The sequence below is a fragment of the Typopeltis vanoorti genome, chromosome 20, assembly GCF_054136105.1.
Source record: "Typopeltis vanoorti isolate ZY-2024b chromosome 20, IOZ_Tvanoo_1.0, whole genome shotgun sequence".
NCBI lineage: Eukaryota > Metazoa > Arthropoda > Arachnida > Uropygi > Thelyphonidae > Typopeltis > Typopeltis vanoorti.
The window spans coordinates 76,641,400-76,667,240 of NC_143568.1; the positions used below are offsets into that span (position 1 = coordinate 76,641,400).

General features: G+C 35.0%; 1 protein-coding gene across 6 annotated transcripts in view; it reads left to right on the forward strand.

The window, feature by feature from the left end:
- The window catches only part of Hem (Nck associated protein 1 Hem), a 393,688-nt gene that overhangs the window by 268,980 nt on the left and 98,867 nt on the right, over positions 1-25,841 (forward strand). For all 6 annotated transcript variants that reach the window (XM_090409885.1, XM_090409889.1, XM_090409887.1 and 3 more), the window contains one exon: positions 5,142-5,239. In XM_090409885.1, coding sequence (XP_090266011.1) covers positions 5,142-5,239 — 98 coding nt within the window. The remainder of the gene's footprint in view (positions 1-5,141; positions 5,240-25,841) is intronic.

Genomic DNA, 25,841 nt, shown 5'->3' on the forward strand with positions numbered 1-25,841 from the left:
CCGTGTTAGAGTAAAACTTTAGCTTAATATAAATCAAAATATAAATGCTCGACATTTCTGGAGTATACGTATATATACAAAGAACAAGCTGCTACTTGGCATGCTAAACTTATTGATCAACCATTAAAACTATTTACCTGACATCTGGTGTTTAAAAAAAATTAAAAAATAACTCACTATATCAAAGCTAGAGTCCTGTTATTATGATCTATTAGGTTACAAAGTTAAGTTGGAGAGCAACATGTTCATGCATAAAATAATAGATAAATAAATAAACAGAAAATAAAATTACTTATATAAGTATACATATAAATTGCAACTCGTATAGATAGTGGCCAATAAAAATAAAAAATTGCTTAGAGTCCTAAAGTCAGGGTTTGCTGGAAACTAAGTGGGCTGAATGTGTGCCATCCAAGACGTGTGACTAGTGTATCCAGGAAAGGGAGCGAGTTCTCATTTCAATAGTAAATTGTATGCGCTCATGTTGTTTGTTCAGAATGTGTTCATTATCTGGCCACATGGCAACCAAATGCTAAACACATTCCTTAGCCACCTGAACAAACAACATGAGTGCATACAATTTACTATTGAAATTGAAAATCAGAACGCACTCCCTTTCCTGGATACACTAGTCACACATCTTCCCTCAGGCAGTCTATCCTTCACTGTTTACCATAAGCCTACACGCACACACCGGCCAATATATATACGTGCTAACTCATATCACCACCCTTCGCAGAAATTTGGAGTTATCAACACCTTCAAAAACAGATCTATAACAATTTGCTCTAATGAACAAGCTCTTAAACAAGAATTAAAAATTATTAGCAATACATTTATAAATAATGGATGTAGCAAAAATACCGTTAATAAAATTCTTCATAAAACTTTAAAAAGTAATATAGATTACAGTAAAACCATAACACAATCATACATTAAAGAGTTATCAGAAAAAATCAATAGAATCCTACATCATTATAATTTTAGTGCCACTTTTAAATCACCTTTAAAATTAAAAAACATATTCAACACCTCTAAGGATCCTCTCCCCCCAATTGGCACACCCTGGAGTTTATTGCATCTATTGCACCTGTAACTTACCTATGTTGGGGAAACTGGACGTACAATCCGTATCCGTAAAAAAAAAAAAAAAAAAAAAAAAAAAAAAAAAAAAAAAGACATTAAATATAATAATTTTGGTGAAGCAGGCCTCTCAGATCACGCTCTTAACACCCTACATCGAATTGATTGGAAAAGTACTTGTTCTTTGTATCATACAAAAACTTGGTATGAACAGAAATTAAAAAAGCCTGTGAAATTTTGATTAACTACCCTAATCTTAATAATAATGGGTGCTTAAAAATTCCAAGAATTTGAATGGTACACATTCAGTCCACTTAGTTTCTGCAAACCCTGACTTTAGGACTAAGCAATTTTTCATTTTTATTGACCACTATCCATACCAGTTGCAATTTATATGTATACTTATATAAGTAATTTTATTTTCTGTTTATTTTATTTATTTATCTATTATTTTATGCATGAACATGTTACTCTCCAGCTTAATTAACTTTGTAACCTAATAGATAATAATAACAGGACTCTAGCTTTGATGTAATGAGTTTTTTTTTTTTTAACACCAGATGTTAGGTAAGTAGTTTTAACGGTTGATCATTCACTTTAGCATGTCATGTAGATTGTAGTGCAGCTTGTTCTTTGTATATATACGTATACTCCAGAAGATGACCTTAATGTGAAGGTCGAAACATTGAGTGTATATATTTTGGTTTATATTAAACTAAAGTTTTACTCTAACACGGTAGTTTTATCCATAATTTTTTTGTAATGTCATCTGAAGTCTACTACTTACCATCATTACTATTATTATAAGATATATTCAGTATGTCTGGGATTGATCTCCTACTATGTTTAGGTAATCAACGAGAATTATCTATGATCTGCTCCATCCCATGATCCAAAAAAGTCCTACATTTCTTTTCTAACAGAGCCTTTTCTGGTAGCACAAACAAGGAGGTAATTTGTCCTTTTATTATTGTACTTGAAAGTGATTCCCATTGAAGAAGTTTGTTTAGCATTGATTACTATCACTACTTCTCCTATTCTTGCTCACTATTGCTTCATTAAATTCTTTAAGTATAAATAAATATGGTAAGTGTATAAACAAATGTGAATAAATGCATAAACGTATCTCTCTGTGTGTCTCTCTCTCTCAGATCTCCTCATGTCTGAGGACTCGTGACCTTCCTGATGATACTTCGCCATTTCTTTCTCCCCTATGTGTCTGTTATTGCTTGTTCTAGTTTAAGTCCAGTGATTCTTGATATTTGGTCAATCCACCTGTTGGGGGAGTTTTCCTCTTTTTCTTTTCCCAGGTTTACCCTGGATGATTTTTTTCAGGCAGTTGCCTTCCCTTCTACATATGTGTCCAAAATGCACTATTCTCTTGTCAGTTATGTTTATCAGTCTTGTGTGGATATTCAGTTCTTCTAGGATACTTTTGTTTGTTCGTTTTTCTGTCCAAGACACTCTTAACAATCTTCTCCAGCACCAGAGCTCGAATGCCTCAATTCTTCTTCTGTCATCTTTTGTCACTGTCCAAGACTCAGAAGCATAGAGAAAGATTGAAAAAATAAGGTTTCTACAAGCTTAATTTTGGTCTTTTTGGAGATGTGCCTGTCTTTCCAGATCTTAGTTAGATCAGTCATCGCTTTCTTAGCTAGTGCTATTCTTCTTATCTCTTTTTTACATCCACCTTTTTTTTTTGTTATTACATTGGCCAACAAAAAAAAAAAAAATTTTCTGCTGATTATGATCTGACACTTGTTTTTTACTAATTTGGGTGCACTGATTTCAAATATCAATTGGTTTTTCCTCTGTGGCATTTTCTTTTTGCTAATTTGTAAATTTTTGATAGTTTTAAGGAGGCAGTACTATTTAGAAGATCAAAAAAATCGATTTTTTAATATTATTTTCTGAAAGTATGTACTTTTAAAACTCTGTTCCTAACTTTTTATCAAGAAATTCGAAAAATTTCCGAAGATATAGCCTATTATTCAAAGCGGTGCGCAGATCAGAATCGGAGTGCTCACAGCTCTCGCTTGTTAGTAAACGAATTAATGCGTAAGAACCTGCAACAGATTTTTAAAAGTACATACTTTCAGAAAATAATATTAAAAAATCGATTTTTTTGATCCTCTGAATAGTACTGCCTCCTTAAAACTATCAAAAACTTACAAATTACCAAAAAGAAAATGCGATAAAGGAAAAACCTGACATGATAGAGAAAAATGGGTTTGATATTTGAAATCAGTGCACCCAAATTAGTAAAAAACAAGTCTCATATAAAAGTCAGCAAAAATTGTGTTGGACTGTGTTATCAGACAAGTACCAGATAATTTATTTTTCGTATAATTTTCATGTCCAGATAAATTTTGGCATATTTAGCATGGATTCACTTTTTTCCACTTTTCCTTTTTCCAGTCATGATTGTACTCTATCCCAGTGTGCACACAAACACTAAAAATGATGAAAGTGCATGGTTCAAAAAATAAGCAAGGTGAATGCGTGCACTGCAGACTGTCTACTTTGCACACAATTGCTGTGTGTGTGTGTGTGTGTGTGTGTGTGTGTGTAACATATGAGGGGATAATGTAACTGGGATTTTTTCATAATCCTTTCAGAATGATTTACATAAGTTGAATTTATGTAAGTCAGGTATAAATTAAAGATGCCAAGAAAATATATTCTTGGTTTAATCCTTTATCCAAGTGTAGGCAAACAAAGTGTGCACATGAAGTAACTTCACAACTAGGCATCTCACATATAGAGGCCAGTGATTTCACATCGCTTGCCTTAGTATCCAATAATGCAAAGCACATATCTTTACAGACATGTATAATGACAACGTGTCTGTAAAGATATGTGCTTTGGGAAGGGTCATTACCCAGACCGGTTTCGACCTTTATTGAGGTTTCATCAGTGGGAGCCAGACTCAGAAATGATAAAGATACCAAGAAGTTATATTCTTGGTTTAATCCTTTATCCAAGTGTAAGCAAAATGATATTAGCCTCTATATACGAGTTGCCCAGTCGTGTGCACATGAAGTTAATTCATGTGCAAACTTTGTTTGGCCACACTTGAATAAAGGATTAAACCAAGAATATAATTTCTTGGCATCTTTAATTTATAGTATAACCAAGTAGAAAAACTTTCAACATGTAAGATAGGTAAGTTGAATTTATGTCAAATTCAACCTTCTGATTAGTTCTTAATCAGAAGGTTGAATAACCTGTATACTCCATCTTTGAGCATTTCTTGTGGATTATCATCTATTCCAGCTGCCTTTTCACATTCCTGGTTTTTTGGTGGCTTTTGCTACCTCAAGTATTGGTAATGTACTCCTGATTTCTCTTGAATATTTTCTTCCATTCTGTGATTGCTTTTTTATCATTTCTTTCAAGATTATTACTCTAGATTTCTAAAATATCTTTTTTTTAGTTTTTATGTCACCTCTTTCATTTCTGATTCCTTTTACCCTACTCTATTTCTAAGCTTTTTCTATAGCTATCAGAATAATTTTCAACCTTTGTGATGTTTATCTTCTATATTTTTATGGTTGTCTTCCCATCACTTAGGAAAATCTGCAGCAAAAATGATTTGGAACTGACAAGCAATTGGTTCTTCACCTCAACGGTTACATTCACTCTGCTTTCTTTGTGCAAAATTTGATAAATGTCACTGTTATTGTTTTGTGTCCCCCCCCCCCTCAAATTCCAGATCCAGCACAATGTGACCTTCCCCACCCCTAAACTGGAGTTTGAAGGGGAGGTGATTTTGTTGACATTGTCATAATTACAAAATATTATAATGTATTTCAACAGTAGTACCAGCAACTCAGTCTCAAGTCATATGTGAACTGTTTAATGGAATGAGCATGAAATTTCAGATAAATCTGGATACATCTTAAAGAAAAATATATCTTCATAAATTTTATAATCATGCATTATTTTTTTTTTTTTTCTTATTGAGTCTTAGTAAATTAAAAGTCTAGAAAGGAAAATGTATCATATATTGTTATGAAATAATTATCTTAATATTTGTGTTTCCTTGTGTATTTCAGAACTGTGTGCCTTAGCTGAGCTCATAGGACCATATGGCATGAAATATTTAAATGAAAGCTTAATGTGGCATATAGCCAGTCAGGTCACAGAATTAAAGGTATTGTAAGTTTATTCTGACATCTGTTTTATAGTTTTTAATTAATCCACACACAAATATTTGCAAAATCAACAGCATCTTGTGGACAAGTGGTTTAAAAAAAAAAAGCAACTTACTGATGTATTTCTTGAACAGATGTAAGTCATAGTCTCTTATGGATATTAGCAAGATGAGAAATGTTCCAGAGGACAGACTGAGAATTTGTTGCACATTTAAGTCTGCAGTGTGAATGGGTATTGTCCATCTGCCTTTATTTTTATAGGCTTAGTAGAAATGAAGTATTGGTGGGAGCCAGTTCAGCAGAACAGCCATGAAAATAACTATAGAAAAGCATAAGGTAGAAAGAGAATATCTCTGAGGAAGTGATTGAAATGAGTTAGTGTGTATGTGGGGAGGGGGAGTAAGTCACCCATTAAATGGACCTCCTTTTACTAGATATGAAATATTGGTGGGTATGAAAGTTTTGGTGCACCACCCTAAATGTTTGGGCATATTTCAGATGTATATAGTGTTAGCAGCTAAAGTGCTAATCTTGGTCCTTTTCTATTTCTTGAGTGGAAAAGGACACCAAGGTTGTTGAGGCTGAGGAGGCTATGGATATGATGTGTTGGTGCCAGAAAAGGCTAAAGTTGAAATCAGATCAAGAGGAGAAATTCAATCTCGTTTGCAGATCTGAGTATTATCAAAATGAAGCAAGATCTTTATGGTGAGAATTGAGAGGACTATGTTTTGGTAGCCAAGTGCACTAATTTGTTCTCATCCCATTGAAGAATGGCAAGGAAATCAATAGAAGAAATTGTGGATTTATTTGCAAATGGTGGAAGGAACCATAAAACAGTATTGTCATGAGGAGACCTCTATTCCAAATCAGATACTCCGGAAATGAGCTAATACACTAGTTTCTCCAATTGTTTCCTTGACTTCTGTCTAAAGATGAGAAATGTTGCCTGGGTTTGGGCAACATTACTCACCTTTGCACTGCAGACTGCTCTGGATTGACAGGTGCAGAATCTTCATTCCTGGTCACTAATTAATTGCTGAGCCTCCAAGTGGACAGGAAGTTAACTGCTGAGGACCAACCTTCTCCATTATTTCAAGAGAACCGTGGAGAGCAATAGGACAATCATTTGATTTCTGCCTTTTTTCTCCATTTTTTTGGGATGGGCTAATTATAGGCTTTGCTGAAATGAGATATTTGGCAGAAGCCAGATGAGTAGGAAACTATACTCAAAACTTGTGTTCTTGTGAATGAACACTTAACCTATAACACAAGTTTTGAGCACAATTAGAGGGGTATCATGAGGACCAGAGGACTTGAATATCCAGGCTATTCAGGATTGTTTTAATGTATTTCTGACAGAATATCAAGAGTAAATATGCAGTGTGATGCCCTTAGTAATAATGGGAAGTAATTTCCATGATCTTTTCTGCAAAAGTTTGAACAGAAGAATGATGCCTGGAGGTTAGGCATCATCCAACATTAATGTTGGATGATGATGATGATGATGTAGTGGCACCATCTAGAGCAGGATTTCCCAAATTGTATTCCACCCAACACCAGTGTTCCAGGAAAATGAATAAGTGTTCTTTGATGTCAGTGACCAAGCCGTGTATTTTTAAACATGGCAGTAATTCGGGAAAGAGAATACTGCTGTTTATGACAGGTCATAAAAATTGCCTGCAAGCCAATTACAACAATGGGCGGCATATCCTCTGTTCTCAAAACTGAACGAAATAACATCTGTGATGCAAATGTCAGTGACCAAGCCGCATATTTTTAAACACAGAAATATTCATGAATTATCATTAATTTTCACACATCTAAATCTTTCAACATTCAGGAAAGGGAATACTGCTGTTTATGACCAGTCATAAAAATTACCTGCAAGCCGATTACAACAGTGGACGGGGATCCTCTGTTCTCAAAGCTGAACAAAATAACATTGTGTTGCAAATGTTAGTGACCAATCAGCAAGGAAGTATAAAGAAAATTTTTCCACTGAAATTGAAGATCAAGGTAGTCTGTATCTGGTTCTGAAATCTAGTAATACTGAATACTTTCTTCGCATGTTCGTATTGTAGAGTGAAAGTGCTTGTTTCGAAACCGTAGTCCTGTGATTTTTTAAAAGTAATAGGTCTCACATTTAAATTTTAATATGAATAGGAGACAAGGGACTTTGTTTAATTTTGGTGTTAAGAAATCTCTTATTGAAGGTGTTTGTGACGCAACAGATAATGATTCATCCACCTCCAGCCTGCAAAGCGATCTTCAGGATGTACAAAAGGAAGGGAAAACTACCAGCACACAGAAGAAAAAAGTCTGCGTTCACTTGTAAGTACTTATAATAATATTATAAATTTTTGGTGATCAGAATGGGATATTCATCATCATCATCATCATCAAATTCCTGCCATGTACCCTCAAGGGGTGTACAGGATATGACAGTACTACATGAAAAAATTACATCATTACTAACTTCCTATCTACAATTTTCCTCCAAAGAATGGGATATGTCAATGAAAATCAGCACAAATTAATTTAATGATGTTGGTCTGAGGAAACTACAATATGCTACAAGATTTCATTAGTCCAGTGATTGATAACTGATTTAAATGTACACTCTCTGTCCAAAAAAAAGAAACCGAACTTTTCGAAAATAGAAGAAACTAGTGGCGCCACCTGTTGTATCTTTTTGTTGTCGAAAGCGGCAACCTTCAGTCGTGTTGTGTCAACTGTTTATAACATCTGTTTCATTACAAACAGAGTTATAGCGCCAAGAGTGACAGTGTGTTTTGACGAACAGTCGGAAAATGAATTTCAAACAGAGCTGCGATTGATTTTTGTGTTAAATTTGGTAAAAGTTTTACTTAAACGCATCAAATGTTTCAAAAAGCATATGGTGATGAATACTTATCCTGTACTCAAGTTTGCAAGTGGTTTAGTGATTTCAAAGTGGTTGTGAGATGCTCGAGGAAGACGAAAAGCCAGGCCGTCCAAAAACTGGACTGAGCGAAGTTAACATCCAAAAAGTGTGTGATTTCATCAAAGAAAACCCGAAATCGTCTGTGAGATTGATTGAAGATAAATTGGGGATTTCAAAATCAACTGTGCACAACATTTTGACCGAGAGTTTGAGCCTTCGTAAGATGAATTCGCGATTTGTTCCCTCAAGTTGACTGACAACCAAAAAATGTATCGAATTGAACACTGCAAAGACCTCATTAAAAACCACTGGTGATGAAGCGTGGTGTTTTGAGTATGAGTCCGAAACAAAGTGCTGAGACCACCAGAAGAGGGGCATCTGAAAAAAAGTCGCTTGGAAAAGTCAAAATTAAAGAGAATGCTGATTTGTTTCTATGATTCCAAGGGCATTATCCATAAAGAATTCATTCCGCCTGGCCAAACGGTCAATGGTGAGTTTTATCTCGAAGTTTTGAAGCGATTGATAGCAAGAATTCGTCGCATACGGCATGAATATCATGATGACCGACTGTTCATCAAAATACTGTCACTCTTGGCACTATAACTCAGCTTCTAATGAAACAAATGTCATAAACCTTCATTAGTGTTATGTTGACATAACGCTAATGAAGGTTGCCGCTTTCGAAAACAAAAAGATAAAACAGGTGGCGCCACTAGGTTCTTCTATTTTCAAAAAGTTCAGTTTCTTTTTGTACAGAGGGTGTAATTTTATATTTGTCAACATGTCACACTGCATGCATAAGTGTACTAATACTCTATCATTATGCCATAATTAATTATTAATACATTACAAAATAACCAAAGTGTTCCATGAAAATTTCAGGATTTGTGAAGTGTTCCATTGTAGGAAAAATCTGGGAAACACTGATCTAGAGTGTAAAAGAAATGGAAGCATAGAGGGGCATTAGTTGCATCCATTGGCCTTGACGAGGGACCAGAAAGCATGACTCTCATTTGAGCAGGAAGCAAGTTTTCTGCAGTTGGTTCTTTCAAAGTTAGATTTGTGTCTTTTGCAAGCTGCTGCAGTGCAGGCTCACCATCAAGTTGGAGTTTTTTTCTTGAACCATTCGTGGAATTTTTTACTTGGACTGCATGATTTTAGCTGGAATGGAGGGTGAATCTGGTGAAATATCAGATATTTTAATTAAGGGAACAGAAACAGTAATTTGATAATTGAAAGGAAGAGTGGATTATCTGATTTGACATTATTGCAGTACCAAAGGACACATGACTAAAGGTAGGTGGGTATATGCCCTTATGGTAGAGTTCAGCTATACCCAGTGTTGAAAGCCACTCTAGAGCCCCCTTTGACACTTCATATATCTCCTGCAGGTTGCTGTGGAAATGGCAAAGGGCACAGTCGCTGATGTTTGATAGTCTATAGAATATGGGTACAATCACAGTAAAGGCTATTCGCCATGTTCTATTTATGTAGGAGATAGCTGCACTTGCCATGATTCACCCTGATTCTGTTGATAGCTGCCCTAGGAAGGATTAAGCTGATCTGGCAGCTGCAAGGGATCTTTCACAAGAGAACCATTTGTTGGCAAGTTCATGGTCCATTGTTGATTACACATGTTGTGGGTTGAAGGTGCTAGACCATAAAAGGCTCTGGTTATGTCCCAAAATGGATATCTTGACTTTAGTTGGGTTCTAGGGGGATTTATAAGGGTGAGTGGAGAGGCAGCAGGAGGAAGTTATGTGTGATTTTCTCCAATTATTTTAGTGAAGCCTGCCTTCTTCATATATTTGGTGGGCTATGTTGGAAAGCACTGGTAGCCATGGCAGAGGGATGGATTTCAACGTCCCACTAATCGTACGCGTGGTTATGTTCAGTTGGGAGTCAGTAATGTTTGTGTGACCACTTCTTTCCCAGACTGGTGTGTAGTACTCCGCAGCAGAATAAACAAGGGCCAGGCCTGAGATGCTATGTACCTTGCCTCTGCAACCCCAGTTAGTTCCACTCATTCTTGAGATGATGTTTCTCATTTTTATTTTGTTTTTTACTTTACTTTATTTTGGTGGGCTATGTTGGAAAGCACTGGTAGCCATGGCAGAGGGATGGATTTCAACGTCCCACTAATCGTACGCGTGGTTATGTTCAGTTGGGAGTCAGTAATGTTTGTGTGACCACTTCTTTCCCAGACTGGTGTGTAGTACTCCGCAGCAGAATAAACAAGGGCCAGGCCTGAGATGCTATGTACCTTGCCTCTGCAACCCCAGTTAGTTCCACTCATTCTTGAGATGATGTTTCTCATTTTTATTTTGTTTTTTACTTTACGAATGTGATTTTTGTAGGTTAGACTTCTCTCCAGGTTCACTCCCAGGTATTACAGATGAGGAACATGCTTTACTGGGCTGCCACAGAAAATTACATCGAGTGGTTTGCTTCCTTGTTGTTAAGATGGAAAAATGTGGACACTGTTTTGGTGGGATTTAGCTTTAGGTGCCACTTCTCAAAATATTTCTCGAGAATCTCCAAATCTGTGTTCAGGGCAATCTCCATGGAATCGAAAGAAGGCTGTGGTGAAGTATCATCAACTGCATACATATATTTGCTTGATCTTGCATCTGAGATATATATGTTAAAAAGAGTTGGAGACAAAATAGAGACATTCCAAAACATTCCTTCAGAATGGTTTGCCCCAGGGTAAACCATTCTGAAGGAATCTGGATCTGCTTGTCCTTTCTCCAATATGGACCCAAATTTTTCTGTTTGTGAGCATGGATTATAGATTATAGGAAGTGTAAGGTTGTTTTGCATTATATGATGAAACTGAGCTTTGAGAGCAAGCTTCTGCTCCAGACTGTATCATAAGCTGATGTCAAGTCAATGAAGACAGCTCCAGATTTTAATTTCTTTTGGAACCCAGCCTCAGTTGTTAAAGTCAAGACTTGATCACAGCAGTTTCTGCCAGGCCTAAAGTCTGTGCTTTATAGGGAGAGCCATCTCGATGAGCAGGGAGATCCTTTTCAGTGTGATTCTTTCCAGGAGCTTGTAAGTTGAGTATAGAAGGGCAATTGGGTGAAGGCTTCCAACAGAGCTGGGGAACTGCAACTATCTTAGGTTCTTGCCAGAGGGCTGGTAATTCTCCAGTAGAGATGATGGTGAAGATCAGGACTGACAGCCATGTCTTCCCATGCTGGTCAAGGTGTTTGAGGAACTTAGGGAGGAGGCCACCGACTTCAGCCTTGCCATTCTTGGTGATAGGGCTTCCTAGATTTCCTCTGTTGATTGGGATACAGAGGTCTGAAGTTTCGGGGTTGAAACTAAGTTGTGTGTCAGAGTAGTTTGTATGTACTTCTTTCTGGAGGTCTTTGGATTGATCCTTAGATGTTGAAAATAAATGGGATACAACTTGATCTGGGCATGCTGGTAAATGCAGATACATTGAGTTTAAAGCACTGTTTGATATGCATGTAAAACTGTGTACCTCCTATGATGAGTCTTTTGACTCCATGGAGATTTGGTTTTAATAAAAGAAAACAGCATTAAGTATTGTTAAAATCCAATTACTATGAACACATCTTTTCTGTTGATATATACAAGTTTCTGTCTGTCTGTGTCCATTAATAATTTTTCAGAATAATGACTTCAGACATCCAAGATTACTTCAAATACCCTTGTTTAGATTTTATATCACCATTATGATTTGTGATTTTTTTTTTTCACTCACTGCTCTTCATTTTTCAATAGCATCTGGAATATTTTGCTGTTTTTCTATTAATGTGTTCATGACTTTCGTTTAAACAACTTTTACACATAACATAATTTTCTTAAATAAAGATTTTTAATTATCATCATCATCAAATTCCTGCCATGTACCTCAATGGGTGTACAGGATATGATAGTACTACATGAAAAAAATTACATCATTACTAACTTCCTATCTACAATTTTCCTCCAAATCAGTCTGTTACTTGTCAAGACTCCAACATTATCACATCTTATATTTCTATTGTCTAAGGCACTTTGTACCATATCAATCCACCTATATCTTGTCAAGACTCCAACATTATCACATCTTATATTTCTATTGTCTAAGGCACTTTGTACCATATCAATCCACCTATATCTTGGTCTTCCTCTGGGTCGTTTTCCTGCCAACCTGGCAGAGAACACTTGTTTTGCTAATCTTTCTTCGCCCATTCTGTTTAAGTGACCATACCACCTGAGATTAGCTCTGCTAACAGATTCCTGGATGTTGACAATGTCAAGTTCTTTCCTAATATCCTCGTTTTTAATATGATATTGCCATTGATGTCATCTGTTCACGCCTATAATCTTTCTCAGGACTCTCATATCTGCCGTCTCTAGTCTTTGGTCAAGTGCTTTACTTCTGACCCAGCTCTCAGATCCATAAGTTAAAACTGGTTTGAACACTGTCTTGTATACAACTAATTTAGTGTTCCGACTAATTTCTCTCTTATTCCATATGAATTTATTCAGTTGACTTCCTACCATACCAGCTTTGCTGATTCTGCTGTCTATTTCTATATTTAATTTACCATCGTCAGTAAAAATTGTGCCTAAGTAGCTGAAATGTTTCACTTGTTCCACAGGTTCTCCATTCACAGCACAGTTGACATTTTCAATGATTCTGCCTATTTTCATTGTCTTTGTCTTTTTACTGCTGACCTTCATACCATAACTATTACAAAAGCTATTCAATTTAGTCAGAGAATCTTGCAGACTTTTAGTGGATTTATTTAGAAGTATAACATCATCCACATAAAACAAAGAGCTGACATTAACATCTCCAATTTTGATATCAGGTTTAATACCGCTTTTCTTCATAATGTGATCCATATAGATAAGGAATAACAAAAGGGATAATGTACATCCTTGTCTCACACCAGATTTAACATTAAATCATCCTCCTATACTTCCTTCAATTCTAACTGCTGACTTACAACTCAAATAAAGACTAAGTATTGCTTGATATAATGCCCCATTGACACCATATGACTGTAGCATATTGAATAGCTTCTCTCTTGGCACCTTATCATATGCCTTTTCCAAATCGACAAAACTTAAATACAGATCTCTGTTATGTTCCCATGCTTTCTCGACTATTTGTTGTAAAGTGAAGATCTGATCCTGACAGCCTCTATTTGGCCTGAATCCAGCATGTTCTTCACCAAGATTTTCTTCCACAATTCTTCTCAACCGTTTCTCATGTATACTTACATAGATCTTGCCAGGAACACTCAGTAGGGAAATACCTCTGTAATTTTCACATTCAGTTTTATTTCCCTTTTTATATATGGGTACTATGAGAGCTCTACTCCAATCATCGGGAATTCGTCCCTCTGTCCAGCCTTTCTGAACTATGCAGTGCAGCCACTGCAAGACTCTTATACCACCATACTTCAGCATTTCTGGTCGAATATCATCTACTCCTGCTGCCTTTCCACATTTCAGGCCTTTGATGGCTTTTTCTACTTCAAGTATGGATATGTATTCCTGACTGCATGCCTGGTCAGTGTTTTTTACCACTGGGCTGTCATCACTGCTTGTTTCATTTAGCAGTTTTTCAAAGTAATTACTCCATCAAGGATATCTTTTTCTCCCATTTTCATGTCACCTTTATCATCTCTAACTCCTTTTACAGCACTCTTTCCTCCATTCTTAAGCTTCCTCAACAACCTCCAGAATATTTTGCCACCTTCTTGATAATTATTTTCTATATTCTTGCCAAAGTCCTCCCATGACTTTTGTTTAGCTAGTTTTACATAGTGTTTAGCATTTTTGCATTTGTCTCTGTATTCTCTAAGAGCACAAGCTGACTTATTTGACAGGAACTTTTGATATGCTTTCTTCTTTTCCTTCACTGCCGCTTTAACTTCCTGTGTCCACCAGGGAGTTCTGATTTTTTTATCCTTGCAGACAACCTCACCACATGCCTCTCTGGCAGAATCAATCAATGTTTTCTTCAGAGTTTGCCACTGAATCTCCAAGGTTTGATTCCTGTTCTCAAACTCTTTCATTTTTTCTTCAATAATCTTTGTGTATTTTAGTCTACAGTTTGCATCTGAGAGCTGCTCAACTTTTATTCGCTTTAAAACTTTCTTACATGTTATTCTTTTCAATATGAAATTCAATTTTATCCTGCTCAGGACTAAATAGTGATCACTTCCAATTTCAAATCCTGTGTACACTCTGGTGTCCTGCACCAGGGAGAAAACATTACTATCAACAATAACATAGTCAATGAGACTTTTCTTATTCCTAGCCTCTTCTCTCCATGTGAATTTGTGCACATTTTTATGTTGGAACATGGTGTTAGTAATAACCAGTCCATGTCCTTAGCAGAAATCCCACAGATATTTGCCATTATTATTAGCTTTGCTCTTTTCTCCAAATTTTCCCAAAATATTTTTGTATGTCTGACAATCATTTCCTACTCTGCTATTTAGATCCCCAACAAGGACCAACTTTTCATTTTTCATTGTGTCAGTTGCTTTTTCCAAAGCCTCAAAAAATTCCTCCACTACTACCTTAGTAGGACCTTCTGTGGAACCATAGGCACAAATAAGTTTCATTGTCCAGTTCCCCATTCTCATATTTGCCCACATAACTCTACTTGAGACTGACTGCCATTCAAGAAGATTAGCCTCGTATTTTGTGTTGAATACTATGGCTACTCCTTCTTTTGCTCGATTGTCATTGCCTGAATATAACATTTTGTATTTATTGCTCAGAAAGATCTCACCAGTTTTTGTCTTTTTTGTTTCAGTCACCCCTATTATGCCAATCTGGTACTTATGTAATTCCTCAGCTATCTCCATTTCTTTGTCATTCAGGCTTCTGATGTTGATAGTACTGATCTTTAACTCTGGTGATGTCAAGTTGGGGTTTGTTTTCAGATTTGTTCCAGTAATTGACTTTTCACTGTTCGCCCTGGTTCCCTTGCGAAAACAATGGGGTGCTTTGTTTAACCGGGCGACGCCCCAGCCGGCATGAAATTTTGTCATGTTGTACCATCATTTTTTATTTTGGTTTAACCAATAAGAATACAATTTGGTCGGCTAAATCCCAAATTGCCAGCCCATCCTCTTTCGTTCAGTATCCAAGTAGATCCCAACAGGGTGCACCATGAGAAGGTGAGGATTGGACATTAAGTCAGAAGCCCTGGTCGGTTCTCTGCATTCCTTTAAAGGCTATGTGAAGGTCTCCTCTCAGTTATACAGCTTTGACCCTTAAGCATCCCTTTGATTTTTTTAACCCAAAGATTTTTTTATTGCATAAATATAAACAATACAAGAATTTTTTTTTTTTTCTAATAGTTGCAGCATTACTTCTACCATGCACAGAATATTGTGTAAATAATATGCACTTTAAAACTTCTGCAAAGTTAACAGCATTCCATTGAAAAAAGGATCTGGGGGAGGGGGATTTATTGCACCTATTTTAATCTATTTAAGAAACTAGCTTCCTGATTTCTTTTTCACCAAAAATTCTTGACACTTTGTGACAAAATTCCAATTTTGTCACAAAGTGTCAAGAATAGCTAACCATAACATAAATACCAACCTGTTGAATTTGATTTAAACTGTATTGATGTGAACACTGATTGATAAGAAAATAACAATTTATTAACTTAAAAGCTAATATTTCGCTGTTATTATATCCAGCATCTTCAGCGCACACAAAAAAGTTTGTTACAAGTGCGAGACAACCACAATTCGGTGTAACAGTGGGGCTAGCATAAGTAATTGCTGCGTGCAACACAAGACTAAAGTCCTAATACGGCGGCATCTAAGTTATTAAAAAAAAAAACAGTAGTCCAAAGTTTTGAAAAAAATTTAGTAGTTCTTGAAACTTATGAAAAATAGTAGTCCAAAGTTTGAAAAAAATAAAATTAAGATAAATAAATATTAATTTGGTCTTAGGATGGCTGTCTCCCAAATCTTTGGTAGATTTATACAGCCATACTTGTTAAGGTTTGGAGTATGTGTTAAGGCTTCTGTTAATTCTGGAAACAACCTCTCTGACTTGTAGAAGCTTCTGTGCAGTGCAGTGCAAGTTGGGTGTGGAAGACCAAATCATGGTCTGCCAGACCCACCTTGCCATAACGAAAGTGCCAGATATATATATATATATATATATATATACATATATATATTATAACTTAGATATATTAGGACTTTAGTCTTGTGTTGCACGCTGCAATTACTTATACTAGCCCCACTGTTACACCGAATTGTGGTTGTCTCGCATTTGTAACAAACTTTGTTTGTGTGCTCTGAAGATTCTGGATATAATCCCAGTGAAATATTAGCTTTTAAGTTTATAAATTGTTATTTTCTTATCAATCTGTGTTCGCATCAGTACCACATAATCCTATCTACGCGTATAAATAACAACCATCATATTAAATATCAATACTTTATCATAGATACCTAAAGAGATTATTTAAAGAGTGTTGTGAGGCCTTACTATACTAACCAGAACTGGAACAGTGGCTCTGTTCCACTTTCTTGCATTTGGGAGACAGTTATCTGAAAAATTAATGTCTAATTAATTGTGTTAAATAATTAATACATACACCCAACTTTCAAGGGATTGCACAACTTTCAGTTATGCAATCCCTTGAATGGATTAGTGTCAGTTGTCTTCTGGTACAATCATGTAATTGTACCTTCACTTATCTGACCATCAAATTATCCTCCCACTGCAGTTTGATAACCCAAGGATTATTGTAGATCTGTGTATTTCTTAAAAATACATACAAATATAAATGTGCTTGTAATTACTTTTTCTGTTTATCTTTCCATTTTTGCTAGGATTGTTGCTATTCTACTCATTACTCAGTGCATAAAGATTTTTAGTAAACGTCCAGGTTAGAATGAACCTTTAATGATATTTTGTTCCCTAATATTGAACATCACAATAATTTGATCAAATAATTTCTATATTTGATATAGAAAAAACTTCTATATTTTTGAATGGGTTCAAAATTTCTAGTTTTATTCCAGCAAGATTTCTGTGACAATGTTTTTTGAAAAATATTGCAGTTAGAAAAGTGTAATCCATTTTTATCAAATGCTTGAACAAATTTTTAGGATCCAACACTATGCAACAGCGGCAGATTTTCTCAAACATCAATAAGGAGCTTGTGTTTTATATTCCACCTTTCTGGTGTAAACCTTTTCAGGATTATCATTTTTATTCTACCATCTTCTTACTCTCCCCTAAATACAAAAAATAGTAATGTTTATAAATTCTCCTTACAGTACCCGACAGTAATGCAGTCAATAATTTTTAATTGCCAGAAATGTTCCAAATGGAAGTTTACTTCATGCTCACTGTATATGTGTGGGAAGTATGGAGAATTTCTGTTTTCTGTGGATAAGAAAACTGTTTGCAGCAATATAATCATTTAACTCAAACTTCATTCCTAAATTTAAAAAAAAAAGAAAAAAGTCATCTTCACACAAGTATCATATCCCACATTCTTTATCTAAAAATGTGTAGCCAGGATTTTGTTTCTCTTTCTAAAAGCAGAAATTTTTGTTCCTGAAGTTAATGTGTTCCTCTGTTGAAGCTGAGATCTAGGCTGTCCAAATTGTTGTTTAGACATATTCAGATCTTTAAAATCATTTGCTTTCTTCTGATGAGAGTGATTTCCTACCTACTGATTAGGAAATCATTGTCATCAGAAGGAAGCATTATCATCAGTACTGCAATATCTTGTGTTTATGGTAGAGGGTCTTGGACACTCTGTTACATCAATTTTTTGTTTACTTTCAAGTCTGTGACTTGCTGGGCAAATCCATTAAGTCAAATAGATCTTTGGAAGAAATGCAACAGTAATGCAAAGTCATCTTACTTTTATCCTGGCACCATGTTTCACACTTAAAGTAATGAAAATATGTAGTTGAGTGATGTTATGCTGCTATTTAATACTTTATAAATGAATCATGAGCTCTGTAGATCAATTGATTCTGATGGAGTCCTTTGTCTAGAAAGACCTTGAATTCCCATCTGTGATGTGGATAATCTTTTATCCACATCAGGATAACATCACTCAACTACATATTTTCATTACTTTAAATGTGAAACACGGTGCTAGGATAAAAGTAAGTTGACTTTGCATTACTCTGCATTTCTTCCAAAGATCTATTTGACTCAATGGCTTTTCAGTCAAAGGTGAGTTAACCAGCCTCCTATGGAGGGTTGGAGAGTTTTTTGTCCCTCAAAACAGATGTGTATGCTCACATCTATGCCTGTAGATGTGAGCATACACATCTACAGGTGTAGAATATTATCTTGTCCCACCTTAACTGCAGACACTGTATTAGCCCCAACATTTAATTTTGATAGGGCAGAGATATGGACACTTGGGCATACTATGATTGCTAACCTCCAAATTAGAGAAAGCTGCTTAAGAAGAAGAAATGAATCATGCATACAAGAAAATGTCTGCATTTTTTTTTTTACTGCCTGTTTTTTAAAATGTAGCATAATAATAAACAAACAGGAAATTTGCAGATATTCAATGCAAGCAAAACTTCTAACAGGTTGAATTTATATTTTATTCCTTGATGCAAGATGGGCTCATTTCATGCTACTGTTGAATGCTTTGAAATTTACAACAATAAAAAAAAGAGCTGCTAAATCACATTAATTTAAAATTCTAGTATTATCACTAACTCATTCATGATAAAATATTCCAAAATTCATTGAAAAGTCCACAGCTGAAGAGGGGATCCTTATGATGGAATTTTTTTTGGATTGTAGATTTAGATTCAGCACCTTAAAATATATTATAAGGACCTAATTTTTTTTTAAATTTGTTGACCGTTGTGATTTATGCTTTTTCAGACTGATAAATGAGATGTTGCTGAACAAGCCCCACTCCATGAGTTTTGTTTTAAGATTGATTGGATAGAGTTACTCCAGAAGCTCTCTAAAATAAAGGTCTCTTTAATGAAAGGCTTCACAACTTTTTTTTAGAGAAATGTTTGAATTTCAGAGAGTTTCTGGAGGAACTCAGTGATTCTTTAAACTCGTGAAAAATGGCTTGTTCAGCAAGTCCCATTTGACAGACTGAAAAAGCATAACACTGGTCAGCAAATTAAAACTTTTTAGGTTTTAATTTGGTGACTTTATTCAAATGATTATCTACCATCCTACATCAAAATGATTGTCTGACATTAAAATTATGGTAAATGTCATAATCTTAAGCTGTTATTATTTTTTAAATTAATTTCAGTCTTCAGTTTGAGGCATGGTTTCCTTAATTTTGTTGTCTTTCATATCTTCATCATTGAGAACGGTGAATGAAGTTTGCATATCTTATTCTGTATACATTAAGTGCAACTGATGGAGGATGCCTTAGTAGTTGAAATTAAATTATAAAACTGAATTTTTTTTTAAAGTATGCTGAAATTGCAAACTAATATATTATAAAACTAGTAGTTTAAAAACTATTACTTAAATCAGTCCTGTATTTACTTTAAGCATCCCAAAATACTGAGCTAATAACTTTATTTTGCAGATGGTTTGAACCCAAAATTTCTTGGGTATTAGTGAGGTGAAGTATTTCTATTTCAGGCAATCCACTGCACACTGCACAACTCATGACCTAGTTGGTTCCCATATTATGGTTGCAAGTTGATCCATTGTAAGTCGAATCCTTATTTGCCCTAGGTTTCTGGAAACCTATTTTGTACATAAAAATTCCAAAATTTACTACGAAAATAAATGAAAAGAAAAGACAAATAGATGTTTGTACATTTATTAAGTAAAAAGAAATACTTATTATAAAAGCAAAGAATGTAAAATACATGTAAAATTTCTTCAGTACACAGCACAAAAATCAATTCACAAATAAGCATTTAAAAAAAAAAAAATTACCAAAGAGAGTATTACAAAGCGATGAGTTCTCTTTAGGTGCAGTTGTAGACAACATCAGCTGAGTTGCCACTGATTGGCTATTCACTTAGTTTGCAGGTCAATTCAGTGTTGGTTGAAGTCAGGTAGATTGTAGATGTTATTTACTGTAAGGAATTTTTTCTTTTAAGGTTACACGGTGATCAGCATTCACATTTACGAATTTAGGGACACAGAACACACGTGTTGAAATGATTATTTTACTAATTATTAATAAAATAACATGACGTTTCGACCCCTGTATGTCATCATCAGAAGGATACACATGTATAGGGAACCAAGCTATATGCTCTTGCACTCTGCACTGGTAAATTAAATCTACGCTGTTAATTAATCTTTTTCTTAGCCATGACCTCTAGCGATAATTAAATAAAATAAAATAAAAATTGAATAAATAAAAAAATAAAAAATAATAATTAAAAAAAATTAAATAATAAATAATTTTATAATTAATAAATAAAATAAATAAAAAACTACAATAAACTCTGTTTAAGTCCTCATGTACTAAGATTCTTCTGGATTTGTACAGTTCAAGTTGCTATAGAATATTAAGGGAAAAAAAATAATAAAACACTTCAAGTCTTGTAATGGGATTTTTTTTTTTCTTTGGCTTGTTCTGGTTGCTATAAAGGTTGCGGATGGGTCCTCCACATTCTTGAAATGGTTAGGCCATTATTTTTGTTCAGATTTGGGTCATGTTTGAGCATTTCACATGCTTCTTTAAATTTCCTCTCGAACCAGGTTTTGGTGCAGTGTAGGGACTTGGTATTTTTCCAATCAATTCTGTGGTATGTTTGGGTGCATGATCAGAAAGGACGGTTTTCCAAAATGGAGGTATTTAATGTGTCGTTTGTGTTCATCCTTCCTAATTGGGATGGTTTGCCCTGTTTCCCCTATGTATGGTAGGTTACACGTGCATTGTATTTTGTATACCCCTGGGTGGGCTAGGTGTGGAAGAGGATCTTTGGAAGAACTGAGTAGGTATCTTAATTTCGTCAGGGGTTTAAAGGTGGGTTTGAGGTTGTATTTGTGTAGTGTTCTGTCTATTTTTTCGGAAATGCCTCTAACATAAGGTATGGCAATAGCATTCTTGAAATCTTTTTTGTTTTTACTAGTATCTCTGTGGAGGATCCTGTGAATAGTTTTTTACTGTATCCATTTTTTTATAAATGTATGGTTGATGATCTTGTATTCCTGGTTTAGAGCTTGTTCATTTGAACAGATAGTTTGAGCTCTGTGTTTAAGGGTGCTTATGACACCTAGTTTTTGTGTTGGGTGGTGATAAGAATTTTTGTGTATGTACTGGCCTGTGTGTGTAGGTTTGCAGTAGACTGAAAAGGAGAGACAGCCTGAGGGAAGACGAGTGTGTCTAGGAACAAGAGAGTTGTTTTTTTTTCCATTTCAATGGTGAATTGGATACATTTGTGTTGTTTGTTCAAGTGGCTAAGGAATGTATTTAGTGCTTCGCAGCCATGGGGCCAAATGGCAAAAATATTGTCGACATATCTGAGCCAAATTTTTGGCTTTAGGCATGCTGACTCTAGAGCTCGTTGCTCAAAAGTCTTCCATATAAAAGTTAGCAATTGGGGGGGGGGGGAGAAAGTGGTGAACCTATGGCTGTACCCTCTTTTTGAAGGTAAAAATTGTTTTGCTACACGAAATATCCGGAGCGGAGTACGTGGGCAAAGAGGGCTGTGATGTCGTGTGAAAATATGTTATGTAGGAGCAAGATAGTATCATTGATCGGGACATTGGTGAAAAGGGAAGTTATGTCAAAACTGACTAATAAATCTTGGTCGTTGAGTGTAATTTTTTTAATTTTGTTTATGAAATGTTGTGTATTTTTTATATACCAATTCCTGGAGTGTGATGCTAATTTTTTGGATAAGTGGTAATTTGGGCTGTCAATTCCTTCAACAATCGGACGTAGTAGTGTGTCTGTTTTGTGTATTTTTGGCAGGCCATAAATTCTGGGTGCGCGAGCATAATGAGGTATTAGTTTTTTTTTGTTGTTTCTTCCAGCCATGTGTTAACAGATTTAATTAATTCAGTTGCTTTCTTTTTGATATGTTTCGTGGGGTTGTAGTTTATCATTTGGTAGGTGAGAAAATGATACCAAATGGTTCATTTTCTCTGTGTAAGTTGTCCGGTCTAAAACGACAGTGGCATTCCCTTTATCGGCTTTTGTGATTATAATGTCCTGGTTATTTTTTAGGGATTTAAGGGCCAGTTTTTCTGTTTTGTTTAGATTGCTGCTTAGTTTTTTGTTTGAATTTAGTATACAGGATGTTTCCATGCATATTTTATCAGCTAGATTGGCAGGGAGGGATCTTAAACCTCTCTCAATATGATAAATAATATCGAGTTTGTTTACTGACCTTGGTGCAGTGGCTTAGTTTAGACCTTTCTCCAGCAGTGAGAGTTCACCTTGGGTGAGATTGTAGTTTGATTGATTGATAACCAAGCCATGGTCTGATGGTGGTTGGTTGCTCCTAGCTTCATTTGTGAGTGATTGACTGCTCCTTTCGTTATGGGGTCCTGATTGTCTTGTGCTTTCATGTTGTTGTGCTTGAAACTTAATTATTAATTTTATTAATTCTTTTTTTTTTTTTTTTCAGTAATAAGTGCTTGGCCGAGTCATCTGTGATCCTGTCTAAAATATCCCAAATTTCTGGATTAACGTAGTTGGATAGCTCTAATTTAAGTTGTAGAACTTTGGCTTGGGTAGATGCTAGGTTTTTTCGTGCCTCGTGGATCTGTTCTCTTAACAATGCTTTACCAACCGGGCATAGATACAGAGTGCTTTGATATAAACTTCTTTAGTTTAATGCAGTTGGGTATTAAGTTGCTGTCTCTACATCGTTTCAAAAAGGCTAGTCGATTAGCTAACAAGGAAACACGTATCTTTAGCTTACCATAGAGGCTGCACTGCTTGTGGGTCAAATCTCCTTGGATTATGATGATTCTTTCTTTTAAGGTTACACAGTGATCATCATTCATATTTACGAATTTAGGGACACAAAATACATGTTGAAATGATTATTTTAATAATTATTAATAAAATAACACTTGATGTTCGACCTCTGTATTGAGGTCATCATCAGAAGGATACATGTGTGTAGGTAACCAAGCTACATGCTCTTGCACTCTATACTGGTAAATTAAATCTACGCTGTTAATTAATCTTTTTCTTAGCCTGACCTCTAGCGATAATTAAATAAAATAAAAATTGAAAAAAATTAATTAAATAAAAGAAATTAAGTAAATAAAAATTTTATAATTAATAAATAAAATAAATAAAAAACTACAATCTTAGTACATGACTCTGCTAAAGTCATGTACTAAGATTCTTCTGGATTTGTACAGATTTGAAGGAGCCTCATTTCAATGGATTACTGTAAGAAAGGTCATAAAAGCAGGAGGTTGCAAGTAGGACTATTGTAAACAAGGGTATTCTGTACTTCAGTGTAGTTCATTCTCAGATTCAAAATGATGCTTTCAGGTTTATATATATATTTTCATATTTAATATGTAATATTTAATTATACAGGAAGGCATTTCTTTGATTAAACCTTTTCAAAGGAGCCGCATTTTTAATTTTGGTGCTTATTTGATTAGGTATTTTCAGTATCTGGCTTACTAATACATTTACTCATCCTTTATTCATTGTTATAGCGTTTTGTATTTGAATGGTTAAGAGGCTAGCAGTTGACTTCACCCATCCAAGTGTGTGTGTGTGTAGTGGCATAGAAAAAAAGCCAATAGAGCCGATAATGGGGAAGAGGGGAGAAGATTTTCCAAATTTGGAGAGCATATATCAGAAACTGTTGCTGTAATGAATTTGTTTGGATTATTATATTTCATGTACAATCTTCACATTCCATGAATTAAAACTTTCCATCTTTCTTTTGTACAATTCTTTAATTGTACAAAAGAAACTTATGTTTCTTTCATTCAAATTTTAAAAAAAAACATAAATTACAAATGAAAAATAAAAGGAAGTGTATAGGCTTCTTAGAACTTTCTAAATCAAATATGTATTATATTTTTTTAATTGTAAAATTTGCACATACATAAAAACTGATCTAAGATTGCATCTTTTTCTGAGCTCAAAAGTTAAAGAATTTAATAAATAAACTAATTTTGAAATGAGATTGGTTTATGAATAAATAATTAAATATTGAAGTATGATTCTTACAATGAATATTATTAGTAATTAAGATTTGTGAATTTTAAATATATTAAAATTTTCAGATACGAATAAAAAGTTGCCATTTGACTTTGTTAATAACATAAAATGATCTCTTTTTTCCATCATCATCATCATCATCAAATTCCTGCCATGTACCCTCAAGGGGTGTACAGGATATGATAGTACTACATGAAAATAATTACATCGTTACTAACTTCCTATCTACAATTTTCCTCCAAATCAGTCTGTTACTTGTCAAGACTCCAACATTATCAGATCTTATATTTCTATTGTCTAAGGCACTTTATACTGTATCAATCCACCTATATCTTGGTCTTCCTCTGGGTCGTTTTGTTGCCAACCTGGCAGAGAACACTTGTTTTGCTAATCTTTCTTCGCCCATTCTGTTTAAGTGACCATACCACCTGAGATTAGCTCTGCTAACAGATTCCTGGATGCTGACAATGTCAAGTTCTTTCCTAATATCCTCATTTTTAATATGATATTGCCATTGATGCCATCTGTTCATGCCTATAATCTTTCTCAGGGCTCTCTCATATCTGCGGTCTCTAGTCTTTGGTCAAGTGTTTTACTTCTGATCCAGCTCTCAGATCCATAAGTTAAAACTGGTTTGAACACTGTCTTGTATACAGCTAATTTAGTGTTCCGACTAATTTCTCTCTTATTCCATATGAATTTATTCAATTGATTTCCCACCATACCAGCTTTGCTGATTCTGTTGTCTATTTCTATATTTAATTTACCATCTTCAGTAAAAATCATGCCTAAGTAGCTGAAATGTTTTACTTGTTCCACAGGTTCTCCATTCACAACACAGTTGACATTTTCAATGATTCTGCCTATTTTCATTGTCTTTGTCTTTTTATTGCTGACCTTCATACCATATCTATTACAACAGCTATTCAATTAGTCAGAGAATCTTGCAGACTTGTAGCGGATTTCCCCTCTTAGCAATTTGTGGAAGGACCTCAAAAGACTACAAGGAGCAAGTCTTTTACACCGAGTCTATTATAAGAGGTGTGGTTGGTGAGAGATTAACAAAATCACGCTTTTCAGGTGCAAAAAAGTAATTATGTTAGTGAGGCTATGAGAACACAAAAGAGTAAATTGAAAGAGTTGATTATTTTGACTGGAAAGAATGATTTGAAAAGAGAAAAGTATGGCATTAGGGAGGATATGAAAGAATTAGTCGAAATAGCAAAAAAATAGAAAGTTAAGATAGTGAGTCTGTTGCCGCAGTATGATAGAGTAGAGCTGAGGAGTACCATAATAGAATGAATCAATGTGTAGGTTATACAGGAGGAATAATGGTGAGTTTGTGAATGTATGGAGTGAGTTTGATCTGCGAAAGGACTTATACAAGAAGGATGGTTTGATCTGAATGGATTCGGCATTCAGAGTCTGGAAAAAGTGTTGTTGAATGAAGCGAAAGTGGATGTATGAAATCAGGGAAACTAGAGCTTTTTTTTGGGGGGGGGGGGGAAATGTTGAGTGGATATGCAGA